Source organism: Salvia hispanica, chromosome 1, assembly GCF_023119035.1.
Source record: "Salvia hispanica cultivar TCC Black 2014 chromosome 1, UniMelb_Shisp_WGS_1.0, whole genome shotgun sequence".
Taxonomy (NCBI): Eukaryota; Viridiplantae; Streptophyta; class Magnoliopsida; order Lamiales; family Lamiaceae; genus Salvia; species Salvia hispanica.
Genome location: NC_062965.1, coordinates 18986055 through 19002485, shown reverse-complemented (window position 1 = coordinate 19002485; position 16431 = coordinate 18986055). Strand labels below are relative to the sequence as shown.

Here is a 16431-nt window from a genome sequence, read left to right as displayed (position 1 = left end):
GATTCATTTTTTTAGGAATTATTTTTCTTGCTTTTACTTTCCCAGCAACTTAACTTACTCAAAAGCGTAACCATGTTTTTTCTAAAATGTTCATTCATTGCACCTTCTGAATACACCAGAATTTCTTTTTATTTTGTAAAATATAAAGATTAAATAACTATAGAAGAAAAGCAATTAACATGGTGGTGCTTTATCACCAACTTTATTCACCACATTAACCAAGCAAAATAAAAAAGAAATAATATAACACAAAACATTAAAAAAGAAGCACAATAGCACATTGAAAATAAAATAACTAAACCATATCAGCCTTCAGCCAACAGTTTTCAAGAATTTAAATACCTATGTGTGTTGACCCACCTGTCCTTTCATATCCCACTTCCAGATTAAGACATTACACATAAATGCATCTTTCCTTAAAAAAAACACAATCAAATTGAAGAGTACAAATGCAGTGGAAAAGAAATTGATGATCTTAAGAAGATGGAGCAGAAGACATACTGTGTGACTGGAGCAACTGGCTACATCGGATCATGGCTGGTCAGCTCTCTCCTCCAACGAGGCTGCACTGTCCATGCCACTTTCCGCAATCCCGGTTATCTTCTTCCTCAATCCATTCATCATCTCATCACCTTCACTTCTTACAAATAGTTGCAACTTATAGAAATGGAAAAATTTTGGATTGGGATTGTTTTATTACAACTATCAAATCATGTCTGAAACTGAGGATTTCATAGGTGTTTCTTGGATTGTGATTTATGGCATTCAAGATTTATTTGTGTGATATGTGTTTATGACTTATGATCATCATTTCTTTTTGGAGTTCTCTATATTGCCTATATATAGAGTTGTTCTCTCATTGTAACTTTCGATCGGAAATTATGGTAAAATTTCTGGCTTGGTACGCCCTGAGACGTAGATATACATAGTATCGAACTGGGTAAACAGTTTATGTGTCTATAACTTATAATCATCATCTCTTTTTGGAGTTCTCTATATTGCCTATATATAGAATTGTTCTCTCATTGTAACTTTTGATCGGAAATTATGGTAAAATTTATGGCTTGGTATCGCCCTGAGACGTAGATATGCATAGTATCGAACTGGGTAAACAATTTATGTGTTTGTTTTGTTTATGTTTGTGATTGCTTGTGTGTTTATTTTCCTAACATCTCTATCTTGTATACTTTTCTATTATTTCAAATTTTGTGTTTTTTGCAAAATTAAAATGTGTTTCATCTTAATAAAAGTGGAGAAGAGTAACAATTGTGCAAGAGGTGATGCCACATTGAGACATTCATTATGTAATATTAGTAAATACTACTATCATTTGTAAGGTTTTAATTAAGGTTTAGGTTTGATTTTTGGCAATTTTGATGTTTTCTTTGTAGAAAAGGTATCCCATTTCTTGAAGGTGTGGCCAAGCAGGGAGAGATTGAGGCTCTTCAAGGCTGATTTGCAGGAGGATGGCAGCTTTGATGAGGCGATACGAGGCTGTGATGGTGTGTTTCATGTCTCAGCCTCGATGGAGTTTCGGGTGTCGTCTGCTACACAAGATCTCGGTAATGTCTATCTGCCCCTTTCCGCCCTGTTTGGAGGCGTTTACTTTCGATTGACAATACATAGATTGAGTATTTGATGTATAACTTGTTCAATGTGGTGTGGACGCCCTTGTAGTCTCTACGTTGCTCGTACTTTTAGGCATACTTCATGACGCGTACACAACGCTGCATTTTTTCGTTCTTACAGATAACCACGTCAAGACACAGATCACAGATCCGGCTATTGAAGGCGCTCTCAATGTACTAAAATCTTGCTTAAAAGCCTCTGTCACCGTTAAGAGGGTTGTGTTCACGTCATCAATAAGCACATTGACCGCAAAAGACAGCTCGGGAAAATGGGTGTCCGTAGTGGACGAATCATCCCAGACACCCGTTGATCAAGTTCTCAAGACTAAAGCCAGCGGCTGGGTAATCATCCCGTTTTCAAACACTCGGATACACATCCTTTTTTCAGTTTCTGTTCACTTGCTTATTTTTGCGTTGTGAAAATTTTTCGTTCAGGTGTATGCGTTGTCCAAGCTTTTGTCAGAAGAGGCGTCGTTCCAGTTCGCGAAGGAGAATGGTATTCACCTGATATCGGTCATAACAACAACTGTTGGTGGTCCTTTCCTCACTCCCACAGTCCCATCGAGCCTTCGAGTCCTTCTTTCCCCTCTAACAGGTTATCTTTGAACAAATCTGATATCGAATATTGGCAACAAAAGATTCTCATGAACACTTCACAATAACATGTCTAAGATTGTATCAATATCAAAAACTATGTTACATAACTTTCCAACACGTTTTTGTGGTCCGTTTAGGTGATCCGAACTTTCTCCCTATTTTTTCTTCTGTTAACGCAAGAATGGGGTCGATTGCTTTGGTTCACATCGAAGACATATGCAATGCACATGTATTCCTCATGGAGCACGCGGATGCTGAAGGGCGATACCTATGCTGTGCTCGGAGTTGTGTAGCATCCGAACTGACCGAGCTCCTCAAAAAAGTGTATCCTTCTTCAACTACACTCAGGTTGCTCATTACTTATAGAGATCAGCCTAATATGTTTCTGGAACTTTCTAATTCATTCTGTTCGTTCGCGTTGTAGGGATGAGGGCGTCGCGAAGGACTCATCAGCCCCGAGCATAATCTCTTCGAAGAAGATTAGAGAGATAGGATTTGAGTACAAGCATGGCGTTGAAGATGTGATCAATGAAACTGTCAAGAGCTGTGTGGATTGTGGGTTTCTACCACCCCTTTGAAGGTGATGATACTAGAGGAAATTATATGTGCAAATGTAGAGAAACGGGATCAGTGGCCGAGTTGTGAATTCGTGATCGGTAACGTGTCGACACGATTCTAACGGTGCGTTTCTCTTTTGTTGCGAATTTATCATAAGAAAATATGGAAAAAATTTATGACATTTTAGTTTTCCTTGTCATCTTTACTATCTCATGTTCTTTGTCGTGGAAAAATTATAAAAATGGGGAATATGAGAATCGAAATGGAAAAGAGTACAATAAATGAAATTATTTAATTCAGTAGTATAATACGACGTCGTTTCGTTACCTACAACGTGACAGTCTTTTAGTTAACGTGCGACTGTACTTCCACATAACTAAATCACCAAATCATACATCAGAATCTTTTCATTGGTTGATGAATCAGAATAAGTCAATAAACCAATAGTTCAATAATTACATGCAAATTATAAAGTTTGCTTTTGACGAAAGTTTTAAAATTTAAAGACAAATATATAAAAATAATTAATATATTAAAAATAGTTGTTCTTGTAAAAACAAATTCTGTTTAAAAATGTATGAATACAAATATTTAGACCGGTGGTTCAATTTGCTTAAATTGACCGAACAACGCATCGGCTCACAGAATCGACGGGTCTGGTCGATATATGCAGGGGCGGAGGCACGGTGGGGCCAGGGGGCCCCTTGAGCCCCTCACCCATTTGCTTATTTAGTACTCCCTCCGTCCCACAAAGATTGTCCCATTTTAACCGGGCACGGGTTTTATGAAATGTAATGGAAAGTGAGTTGAAAAAGTTAGTGGAATATGGGTCCTACTTTTATATATTAGTTTTATTTTATAATAAAATGTGAGTAGGAATGAGTTAGTGGAATATGGGGTCCACTACCAAAAATGGTAAAAAGTGAAATGAGACAAACTTTGTGGAACGAACCGAAATGGAAAAATGGGACAATCTTTATGAGACGGGGGAAGTATATAATATAATTAAGTAGCTTTAACATTTTGTAACACTAGTGCAGTTGGGTAGAACTCTGCCTTCTTGTTCATGGGGTACCATGTTTGAACCCCACTTGGGCTTTTTTGATATTTTGGAATCTATTTTTTTTCTATTTTATACTCCCTCCGTTCCATAGTAATGGATATTTTGGAATCTATTGAGTGAACTTAAAAAATGGTCCCTGGACTATAGATTTATCTCGAAAATGGTCCCTGGAATTTAAAAATATCACCAGTAGTCCCTGGACTAAGGGTTAATATCAAAAACAGACATTTTGCACTGTTTCAAGACGAAAATGTCCTTTTGAGGGATTTTGGGGGATTTGGGCAATTTGGTCTTTTTACACTTTTAACATTTTAAATCTGATATTATTCCAGTTATGTACTAAATCTGATATTATTTCAAAATTATCATTTTTCTCCCCTTTTATCATTTAAAAACTGAAATCTAAAATTTAATTTTGTAAAATTAAATCTAATATTGAAATAAAGAAACAAAGTGAAGGATGACAAAAGGGAAGAAGAATGATAATTTTGAAATAATATCAGATTTAAAATGTTAAAAGTGTAAAAAGATCAAATTATCCAAACCCCCCAAAATCCCTCTAAAGGGCAATTTTCATCTCAAAACAGTGCAAAAGGACCGTTTTTTATATTAACCCTTAGTCCAGGGACTACTGGTGATATTTTTAAAGTACAGGGATCATTTTCGAGATAAACCCATAGTCCATGGAGACGTTTCTTTTCGGCATGAAGATTAAGAAAAATTGTGTTAGGTGAGTTACGTAAAGTGGAAAATTTTGATATTTTGGAATCTATCTTTTTCTATTTTATAAGTATTCGGTTATGTTTTATTTGATTTATACATTAGTAAAAATATTTCATAAAATATTAGTAGTAAAATATGTGCCATGCTCTAAAAATATATTCACTAATTAATTTTTCCATTATCCATTTGTCACGCGAGGCTTTTATGTTGCTCTTGTTCAAGTTGTTTCCGCATCGTTAGCACTGAACACACTTAACAAATTTTAATGGTAATTTGGGTCCCCCGTCGTTAAAATTCTGGCTCCGCCACTGGATATATGTGTGTGAGAGAAAAAGGGTAAATAGGGTGAGAGTTCAAAAAGGGTGAGTGAGACAAAAACAACATTGCATAGACAAGGGCCACATGGCAATACTTGTTCTTTTCTAGATTTTTGGTTCTATATTTCGAACTCGACCACCCAACTAATTCTACAAGGACCACATGCCTTTGCAATAACTATTTCATTTCCTTTTCCCCAATGCATTTGTTGCTCTATAGTCACTACAAACACATGACAAAAAATTAATTCTCATCGTTTTCAAGAGAGACCCATTTAATTATTAATCACATGGACTAACATCCAAAATTATATACGTCTCAAACTCTCAAGTAACGAGAGGGACAATGACTTGACTAGGCCAAGTTGGTTGGTGTGCATGTATAAAAGCTACATTAACTTTATGGATTTTTAGTACCTATGTTCATCCAATTTGTCTTCCTATTGTAAATGGTGTAATTTTCTTGGTAGAGAGAACTAGGGTTGGTGCTCACCTAGCTAGTACTGGACTTAGGCAATTCAATTCGGATTTACTTCGTGATATTTTGAGATCATTTTGTCTGTGACGGCATTCATCTATTCTCCGAGAATAATCTAACGTTTGATTTTTGCTATTCAAAGTGTTCAATTCTAATTCTATGTAAAACATCTAGTGTTTGTTTTATAGTGTCTAGACTCTAGAGAGTATTTGTCATAACAAATGAAAATATCACCGGAGTAGTCCTTTTTTAAAATTTGGCCAAATGAAAATTTGAACTTTCACTTTTTGAAAAGCAAATCCATAACAAATGAAAATGTCACCTGAGTAGTCCTTTTTTTTACTGTTCCGTCAAAAAATTAACGGTCAACGCTATTTACATAGTGGCATGACCATTAGTTTTTTTACGGAACCGTAACTCCGACAAGAATTTCATTTGGTATGAAACTGTTTTTCAAAAAGTGAACGTTTTGTTAAATTTGTATTTTGATTATATATTTAGGACAAAAATTAACGTGTAAACTTGGAAAAAAAAAAACAAAGGTAACAAATCCCAACTAGTTAGAAAGGCTTTTCAATGCAAGTGAATCCAACAATCATAACACAAGCTGCTGCTCATCACAACTATAAGCAGAATGCTATACACATATCATCAAACAATGCAACAAACCTCAAAACCAAAATCTTGCTAAACAACAATGTCAATTATGATATTTTGGGATTGCTCAGCTCTTGCAAATAACCACAAAACAAGGCAACAAAGCCTTGTGATTGAGCAAGTAAAGCTCCTCAATGTTGGAGTAGAGCCCAACTTTCCCCGCCAGCGAGTCGAACCCCGTCTGCCCGGCTATGTCCCCGATGTTCTCCAGAGGGCGGTGCACCCTCCCCGCGATCACCCTGCACACAATCAACGCCTTCCTAACACCAGGATCCTCATTCGGGATCTCAATGGACTCGAACGCCCTCCCACTCGTGGAGGTCGTGAACACTCCCACCCCACCCTTGAGCTCTCTCTTGGTCGAGAACCCCTCCCGGATGATGCGACACACACTGCACTTCTCGGAGATGCAGAGGCTCGACGAGCCGCTCAGGCCGAGGGAGCAAGTTAGTGTGGTGCCGTGGAACCTTAGGAGCTCGTTCCCGTCGGCCAGGCAGCGAGGGTGCTTCTTCGGGAGCTTGCTCGCCTTCGCCTTGACGCTCTCCCGGTAGTCCTCGAATCGAGCTAGGGTTTTCTGCATATTGTGGACTTTCAAAACCCTGTCGATTCTTACGCAGTGGCTCTCTGTTTTTAGCCAGCTTGATCTGCAGATTATCTCTACTATCTTCCTTGATGAATCCCCCTCTATTAGCTCTGTCACTGTAAAACACCATAGCTATGTTAATTACATTATGAAACAAATCCATTTTCTTTCCCCTCTTTTGGTTTCAGGTTATTGAAGAAAAAAATCTAGGGTTCCAACTTTTTAACGCAGACCTCTGCCTTTTCTTCAAAATTGAGAGCTAATTGAACAAAATTGTAACCCTAATTTCCAACATTCTGTGATTTTTCTACAAATTGAGGGCTAATTGAACAAATTGTAACCAAAATTTGGAACATTCTCTGCTTTTTCTTAAAATTGAGGGCTAAATCTCCAGTTCTCCTTCAAAAAGCAGACACACTTTTTGGGAGAGAATGAAGATAAAGAATAAAGAAAGCAGAAGAGAATTTAATTCAACACAGATTCGAAGAAGGAAAAGGGAATTACCAGCATGGTTGGAAAGGTGATGCGACTCAAGAGCTTCCCACTTCGAAAAATGCTCTCCACATTTGTGACACGTCACGCCATTTCCGCCGCCGTTGCCGCCGTCTTTCTCAAAAGAGGGCCGTTTCTGCGGCGGAAGCCCCTCCCTCTCCGCCGCCTTCCTCGGCGGCGTCGCGGAGTTCCTAAACGAAGGATTGAAGTAATGCATCGTGGGGTGGCCTCCGGGGCCAGGCGTCCCGGGCCTCAGCGTCCCAACATACGTCGACCCACCGCCGTTTTCTCCGGCGGCGGCGCCGCCACCGCCGCCGCCGAAGCCGGTGATCTTCAGCTCGCACCTCGTGTTGCTGAGAATGACCTCGTGAGCAATCGGGTTGAGAAACTCGCTGCTCCCGATGGATCTAGGGCTGCAGCTGGGGGGGCGGTCGAGGTGCCTCTTGCTGCCGTGAATCACATCCTTCAAATTCGCAATCGACCTCGAGCAGCCCGATCTGCCGGATTTCCTCGTCAGGATTGAGCTCAGCTGCTTCTTCGTCTTCGGATTGTGGACATCCGACGGCTCCGATTTGCAGTGGAGCGACTTCTTCAGGGAGAACCACACCGTCGCCGGCGTATCCTTCTTCTTCTTCTCCCCCATTCCGAAATCAATTCAATTCATCAACATTGCTGCAATTCACACGAAATTGAGGTGACCTAGAATTGAATTTGGGGGAAAATGAGGGGAGAAGTGAGAATCTTTGTAGATGATGACAGATGAATAAAAAGGGTTGGGCGCAGTAAATAACTGGATTGCAGAAAGAAGAGGTGCAGATACTACCTATGGTGGTGGGTCAGTGATGCAGGGTGGTGGGTGAAGTAGACTGTGGATTGTCTTTAATGCAGCTCACCTCAAATTTGAATTCAATGGCTCAGTGTAATGAATTTCACTCTTGCTTTTGAAGAACCAGTTACTCCCAGTTTTGGATTTGCATGGTGGGAGATCTTTGTCGTCCACTGGCCGCTCCGGTTCTCGTTTCAAAAATTTCTAACCCTCGCGGTTATTAGTTTCGTCTTTCACAGAACCAGAACCGGCGGTTTCTATTGTGCTCTATGGGGTAATTTATCTAGTTTGTGTTTTCTCTATAAAAATCTTTGATTTTAGGAAAATGTTGATTTATGTCGTGCTTTAATATGTTCTGGCGGTGGTGTACTGAGTTAGCTTTCGGGCTATGAGGTGGATAACCGAAAATTTAAATGATTAATGTAAAGAAAATTATCCTGAATTGGCATGGATTAGTATATTTGGGTTGATTATGTTAAGTCGGATGTTCTCGATTTTCGATGTTTGTAGAAAAAGTAATGTCGGTTTATATTTTTTCTTTAGAGATTTTTAATTTTGGGGAAATGTTGATTTATGTCCTGGTTGACATATACTAGCGACAAAATATTGAGTTATCGTCTGAATTGTGAGGTGGATAACAAAAAAGTTGACGTGATTAGTGTCTAGATATATTAAACGACTTTTCGTTGTAGAACTACGATATAACAATATAAATAGATATGAGACGGTGTACTAAATTTACGCTATATCGATATAGAAAAGGTTTTATTATTGAAAAACGATAATCCATTGTATATTATGTTTCATACAATACTATCTAAATTTTTTTATATTGAATGATTCTCTACATTATCATTTATCATTTTTAATTACTACTAAGTAGCGATCGAATAGCATGCATTCAACCACGAGAGGCAAATGCCCCCACTCACCACTCACCCCCGTCATCATTCTACTTCAAAAATATATATACTTATATTTTGTTTCTTTCAAATAGTACTCCATGATTAACATCAGAGACTTCGATAAATTAAGTTCATACTATATATTAATTGTAATAAATAAGCTAAAATTGGAATTTAAGCAATACTTAATTCAAACTCTAATGATTAAATTAATCCCCTGATGATTAAATTAATCAGATTCAAACTTATATCTATGACATAGTATAATTGAAGACACTGTGATGCATTGCTTCATCAAGTGGTCCATATTTATGGTACTACAGATAGATTAATAACACATGAGTTTTTTTTTTCTAATTTAAGTCTATTAATTTTTCCTCAAGATTTCCTACTATGGCATTGCCAATTGTAATCGTTGTCTTATAAAATACTCCATGTTACTTAGAGAAAATGTCATATTTTTATATTTATTTATTTCATGAAAGTATCACATTTTTATTTTTGAAACAAGTAAAGTAAATAATTATTAAAAATATCACTTAGAGAAAATATCACTTTTTTTTTTGAAACAAGTAAAGTAAATAATTATTAAAAATATCACTTAGAAAAAATATCACATTTTTATTTTTATTTATTTTACAAAAAATATTGCATTTTCAGTTTTGAAATTAAGTAAAGAATTATTAATGCAACCAACCAAATTTTCTCTCTCAATTAATACATAGGTTCAACTAAGGTATGTATATCTCTATTTAATGAATAAAGAATATAATTTTAATTGTATGTCTATTCAATTTGCAGAAATAGTAGCTATCCTTTTCTTCTTCTCTTTTTTGTCATTTTCTAAGTGGTGATTGACTAGATATACTATGTAATAATGCATTTGGACTATTAATTTTTTTTTTCTTGTATTTTTATAGTACTAAAATATCATTTCTTAAAATCTTGTGTCATCCACTAAATGCAACATTTTCTCCGGAACAGATAAATGCAGTAATTTTTTGTTAAAGTAATGAAACCTCATTCAAAAAATATAAAAATATACTACGCAATATTCCCCACTTGTTCGCTATAATTTTCCTTAAGAAAAAATGAAAAATTTGCAGTGTCTCCAGATCGTCAGTGGAGCACAACTTTCACTTAGATTGGCTAAAAACACTACCTCTCTTGAATCTATAAAAAATAAATAAATAAATATCAAATATATCAATTTGAGATTTTTTTATAAAAAAAATCACATGATGAAAATACTATTTAGTCGATCCAAAATAGATCATAAATTGTCGAGCTTCGGTGGAAAAGAACAATGAATACCAAACTCCAAAAACAAATCGAAATGTGTGAAAAGGAAGTACTAATAATAACATTTGATTTGAACACCGATTTCCATGTAACTTTTTCAACTTTGGGATAAAAGAAAGAGTAAAAGTGGCAATGAAATTAATGGAGATAATAATATACTAAAATTACTGGTCCCACACTCATCGATTAAAGTTGGGATATTACATTAAATATTTTTTTTTTCTTGGGTTTCTTGCATTAAATTTATCAGAAGAAGTACTAAAAGATGGGCAAATACGTGAGTCATAAATGTAAGAACATAGCATGCATAGTTATTGCTGATAAAAAGATGATAAAAATGAGTTGAATTTTATGATTTTCGCGTCTCAATAAAAAGTGATATCTTTCATGTCCACATTAATCATTAAGAAGGATATCGATTATAAGTATAACTTATTTGCTTCCTCTTCAGTAAAAATGTAAATTAATTATTCTACGAATGACATATTTGATAAGTTAGTAATACCAAGATAGAGAATTACATATGGACATTTCTAATTGTTTGATATCATAGTTAAGCTTAACTCAAAGCCTAATATAAAACCAGGGCCCTATCTAATCTTACCAAAATTATAACATTAACCTTGTTTATATATCCCACCAATTTGTCAAGTTAAGCCATGTTATTTAATATACAATACAAATTTAGATAATTTATTTTCTATCAAACAATAACGGAAAAAAATCACATCTTTGCATATCTTAACATGAAGCCCGTATTTCTTATCTTGTTTTACATATCTTCTCATATCTCATCTTTTTTTATCAAACGAGTCCTTAAGTGTTAAGAAAAAAATCTTATTATTCACATCTTGGAATGTTTAAATCATCGTATAAGAATGTATGAATTTTTTTTAGACCCCAACAATTATAGTATGTTTGACTTTCATCAAATGTTTCATTTTGTAATTTTAAATGGTATGTTATTATATGTTAATGTTTCATTAACTTTTTTCACTCTTATTTCCTAAAATACATTTCGATTTTAAAATGGGACAGTTAATAATGGCGAACAAAGGATTAGTGAGTTAGTGTTGGGCTGAAAGCATAGTTTGCGTTAGGCCCAAAATCGGGAGTTCATTTTATTAGGAGTGTTCTGTTTGGACCTTAAAAAGATAATAAAACTTGGGCTAAGACTGGACTGACAGAGATGAGCTTAAGAAGTTTTAATTTAAACTGAAAATATCACTATTAATATATATTTTATAGAAACTAATTTTGTATTTTATAGAAACTAATTTTTATGGATGAACTAGATTGAAAAAGTAAGAGTAGGAGGCCTAGTTATGGACGAAGGTGGTAATTTCTTTTGTGATCATCGTGATTTGGAATGAAAGTCAAACATTAACTTAATCTAATTGTATTGAATATCGGGATTAAGTTAATCTAATTCTATTGAATATCGGGATTAAATATGTAGTGTGTTTGGTTAATAAAATTCAATTTTAAATGGATAATCATGGATAGTTAGTCATAGCTAAATCCCTCCAACTAAAATAATCTCATAACTCAATTCTAAATTACATCTTGTATACTATTTTATCTAGGAAACCAACCACCACCTTAAGCGATTAATCGTTATACTCTCTATGTATGCGAATAGTAGTCCTATTTTTCCATTTCGGTATATTTGCAAATACGAGTCTCGATTCACTTTTATTATAAATGATATATACGTCTCACATTTCACTAACTTATTTCACTCACATTTCATTCAAAACTAAGTACATGTAAGTGAGACATATATTCCACCGTCTTTTTCTCACTAGCTAATCTTAACATTTTATAAAATTCGCGCTGGAAATAATGAGACTCATATTTGCAGACGTATGCAGAACTTAGCTAGGGTCATTCAATGCCCAAAGATAGTGAAATCTCATGAGAAAGTTAATCAAAATACTCCGACAATCTCACTTTGACTCGTCGCGAGTTTTAATTGTATATGGAGTGTTAATCTTCCCGGAATTTAAGAAATATTGTTAAGTGGGTAGATAAGAGCATCCACAGTGGTGTAAGCTGGGACAGACGCCGTCCGTGCCGACGGCGCGGCACCGCTGTGTCCTCCGCTACACTCCCGCCGCTGGCACGGCGCTGCTCGTTGCATCGAGCTCGTCTGTGCCGCTGAGCATGCTGACGTGGCGGCACGAAATTGGTCAATTTCTTTTTTTATTATTTTTTTAAAAAAAATCCGATTTAAATTTAAAAAATCGTTTTTAAATAAAAAAAATATTTTCCTACTTTCCAATAAATTATATCCGTTTTCTCCCCACTTTTAATTTATTTTTCAATTTATTTTTCCCAAAATTCACATTTTTATCTATAAATACCCCCACTTCCACACAAAAAAATTTCCACCACACTATACAATTCTCATCTAAATTTTCTCATCAATTCTCAATCTTTCACTCTTACAAAAAAAATGTCTGGCTCTGGCGATCAGCCCTCCGATTCCGGCTGTTGGAACCACGAATGGTTCGGCTCACAACCATTCCCTAGTCTGGAAATGTAATTCTCGGCCCTCCTCAAAACCAAGGTTCTCAAGTTCTGGGTGGCTACCGACCTTACCGACCCTACTCCTACTCCTACTCGTGGTGTCCGCATCCCGTACACTTCAGCGGAGATGGAGTTGTTATTCAAAGCCTATTTGATTATCTCCGAAGATTCGGATGTTGGCACGAACCAAAGTGGGGATAGATTTTGGTGGCGCGTCACTTGTCGGTATAATGAAAACCGGCCGGATGGAACCATCTATCGCAATAATAGTATAGTGCGCAGTGCCATCTTCAGAGCCAACGACGAAATCTAAAAGTTCCAGAGGAATTACCTCTAGGAAGAACGATCGGCGGGGAACGGCAAGAGCGAGCTCGACATCATCACTACGTCCTTGGCGACCTACCAATCCTTTAATTACAAACCGTTTAAGTACCTCAGCTCTTGGCAGGAGGTGCGCCATCATCAGAAGTATAAGGGTGGGTAACATCCTCCTCCAGCTCCTCTAGGAAACGGTCGAGGTCGGTATCCCTATCTAACGCCGGCGAGGATGAGGTGGCTAGCCAGCTTGCCGCAACTAACCTAGGTAGCCCCGACGCCTGCCCGAGCAGTTCCCAACTTCGGCCGTTAGGAAGGAAGAAGGCGACAACCAATCGCCGTCGTGCCGCGACTCCATCCGCCCCCGCTCCCGCTCCCTTTGTGCCACCTTAACCCCCCACCAACTCGTGTGGACTCTCTTGGCTCAACTCAATATGGCTGATAGGTCTCGAATGACTCCCAATCAACTTGATTCACATGTTGCAATGGTACGGGGTCTCCGAAGAACATTAGGGATAGAGGACTAGTCTTTCAAGGGGTTGTTTTTTAGCCTTTAATTATGTAATTTTAATTTGTAGGATTTTAATTATTTATTTTTTTATTTTCTAGGATTTTAATTATGTATTTTTATTTTTAGGATTTTAATTATACGTTTTTTATTTTTTAGGATTTAATTATGTAATTTTTATATTTTAATGTATTTTCATATTGTAAAAATGTTTTTAGATACTCAAATATTTAAATTAAATAATGGATGGTGGACTATGAAGAAACGGAGGGAATACTATGTAACATCGAGTGCTGCCTCATGAGTACATCATTTGAATATACTAATACATTGAACATATGGACTATTAGCATTTGTACTGTGTTGGGATTGACATCCCATGCCATGAAATAATGAAACCTCGCGATTCAGTTGAAGAAATTTTGTTATTGCCCTCCGGTCAACGAACTTTAGCGGCTCTACAAAAAGAGATAATTCGAACGATGAAAGAGAAATTATATTTATTATTTTGTCGCCATCATCTAATTAGATAAAAAAACATTGTACATTATTTTTTATACCTAGATTTTTTCCACGTATTGTCACATGACGAAAGGATACAAGACGATATCAATACTCATACAAATAGATAATAATGGTGACAAACAACATCCTAGAAAGTGTGTTTTAGCATCATAAATGAAAAAAGTAAACAATTTTATGAAACCAACAAGAAAATCTAATTATAAATTTAATCTATCACTTCCTTGTTTCATTACTACTACTATAATTCTTTCTATTTTAAATCCGAGTAAAACTTAATGTACTTATATAAATTCATTTAAAATACTCCTAGTATTCTATTTTTAAACGGTTGAGGGCATCCCGCCGCGGATAGTAAACGCAAATCCAAAAATTTGAAAAAATACCAAATAAATTTATTCCAAAGGCGGTTAAATTTATCCCGCGTCACCAACCATCTCCAAATCCATCCGTCCATCCCAATGCTTATCGACGGTCACAATTCACGATCCGCTCACAGCTTATTGATTGGCTCATATGCATTTCCCCATCACTATATAAACCTCTCACACACCGCAAATTCTATTCATCGATTGGCTGAATCTCTTCTCCTCCGCCTAGCAAACCTCTCTCTCCATCTCTCCAATTCTCTCTCAAACCACCAAGATATTGCAATGGCGGGTCGTGGAAAGACGCTGGGATCCGGAGCGGCCAAGAAGGCCACATCTCGAAGCAGCAAGGCCGGTCTCCAGTTTCCCGTCGGTCGTATCGCTCGGTTTCTCAAGGCTGGAAAATACGCCGAGCGCGTCGGCGCCGGCGCTCCTGTCTACCTCGCCGCCGTCCTCGAGTACCTCGCAGCTGAGGTGATTATCTTCAATTTTCGATTCACCTCTGTTTCTGAATCTAGGGCTTTGAATTTTTATTTTTCCCCCTTTTCTCCCAGTTTTTAGCTGAAATTGCTTTACTACGGTTTGAAATCTGGCTCCTGGATCCTTCGATTTCATGATTTTTGTTACTCACCGTCTTTCCAGTGCAATCAATTTTCTCGATTTCTGAAAATCCCCAAATTTTAGGGTTTGAATTCTGTTTTACCTTCTTTCACCCGGCGTAAACTTTGGCTCCTGGATCCTTCGATTTCATGATTTTCATTACTCGGCATCTCTTTGGTGTATTCAATTTTCTCGATCTTTGAAAATCCCCAAAATTTAGGGTTTGAAACCATCCCTCTAAATGTTGAATTAAGCTTAACATCGTTCTAAATTCTGGGTTTGGAACATTCATGGCGTGATTTATGAATAATTTGCATTCGATTTCAGGTTCTTGAATTGGCTGGAAACGCTGCGAGGGACAACAAGAAGACGAGGATTGTCCCGAGACACATCCAGCTGGCTGTGAGGAACGACGAGGAGCTGAGCAAGCTTCTCGGAGATGTCACCATCGCCAACGGCGGAGTTATGCCCAATATCCACAACCTGCTGCTCCCAAAGAAGACTGGATCGTCGAAGCCCTCTGCAGCCGATGAGGATTAGGCTGGAGTTTAAGCGGAATTACTTTAGTAGCATTTCTACAGTGTGTTGGTTTTGTGTTTAGATGCAGTTGGTAGGGAGTGAACTGACCGGATCTTTCTTTGCATTCAGTCTTTGTAAATGGGTGGCTGGAATCCCAATCCCTTCTTTTCTTGGTTTAGCTAATAGTAATGGAGAAAAGTTACATTCTTGAAAGTTTATGAAATCAAATTCTGCTACATTTTTAATCCTCTTTTGGTAGTCTTTGTTTGCTTTGTTTTGGTTTTATTTTGACGTTGGTTACTAAAATGGTGGGGTGGGATTTGAATGACTTGTTTATAATGTTTTTGGTTTTAGCATTTATGAATGAATTTGGGAAATATCAAAATCAACTAAATATTCGACATTAAATGTGTCAAAGTTCTAATCTTCATCATCTTTCTAATAATATTTTTAAATGATAAAAATGTAAGTGCCATTCAATGATCACTCTTTTGTACTACAGACGTATATTTTGAAATTGAGAATTATCATTAAAATGATTAATATGTTGTCAAAATGTGTGAATAAATGAATATACATGACATCATAGAGAATTAACTCAATTAAGAATTAGAGATATATTCTAATAAATTATTGAAGAGAATATAGAGTTAGAGATATATAATTATTTTTGTAGATTCACTGAACTCCTATTGGATTTTGTGGAAATAAGTTGGATTAGAATAAACTATTATTAGAAGGTTTATAAATTGTTGGAGCTTATTTTGATAGCTTAGAAGTTTGTGTTCCAAATACTTATTGAAGAATTCATAATCTCCTAGATAGGAATATGACCAAATGCAAACTCTTACTCCAATCCTCCTAAATAACCTATAAACTACTTAAACTTAAAGAGCTTATAAAATCAACCGAATATTTTTGTACCCATATTATTAGGA

General features: G+C 36.5%; 3 protein-coding genes across 4 annotated transcripts; 2 read left to right on the top strand and 1 right to left on the bottom strand.

Annotated features, from left to right (window-relative positions):
* Positions 1–406: 406 nt before the first annotated feature.
* On the top strand, positions 407–2982 carry LOC125219675 (putative anthocyanidin reductase). Its single transcript, XM_048121723.1, has 6 exons — positions 407–595; positions 1392–1562; positions 1750–1970; positions 2064–2223; positions 2363–2573; positions 2650–2982. The coding sequence occupies exons 1-6, from the start codon at positions 484–486 to the stop codon at positions 2801–2803; spliced, it is 1029 nt and encodes a 342-aa protein (XP_047977680.1). The 5' UTR covers positions 407–483; the 3' UTR covers positions 2804–2982.
* Positions 2983–5921: 2939 nt separating this feature from the next.
* LOC125202430 lies at positions 5922–8152 on the bottom strand. Of its 2 annotated transcripts, none has more exons than XM_048100824.1 (3): positions 7920–8152; positions 7109–7768; positions 5922–6720 (listed from the first exon to the last, which is right to left on the bottom strand). In XM_048100824.1, exons 2-3 carry the CDS (start codon positions 7737–7739, stop codon positions 6089–6091), a joined length of 1263 nt encoding a protein of 420 aa, XP_047956781.1. In that variant the 5' UTR covers positions 7740–7768; positions 7920–8152; the 3' UTR covers positions 5922–6088. The 2 variants fall into 2 exon arrangements, with proteins under 2 accessions (XP_047956781.1, XP_047956780.1); XM_048100823.1 differs by having other exon boundaries at positions 7109–7795; positions 7920–7999.
* A 6409-nt stretch (positions 8153–14561) lies between these two features.
* Positions 14562–15738, top strand: LOC125201534 (probable histone H2A.1). Its single transcript, XM_048099690.1, has 2 exons — positions 14562–14848; positions 15302–15738. The coding sequence occupies exons 1-2, from the start codon at positions 14660–14662 to the stop codon at positions 15512–15514; spliced, it is 402 nt and encodes a 133-aa protein (XP_047955647.1). The 5' UTR covers positions 14562–14659; the 3' UTR covers positions 15515–15738.
* The last annotated feature ends 693 nt before the right edge of the window (positions 15739–16431 follow it).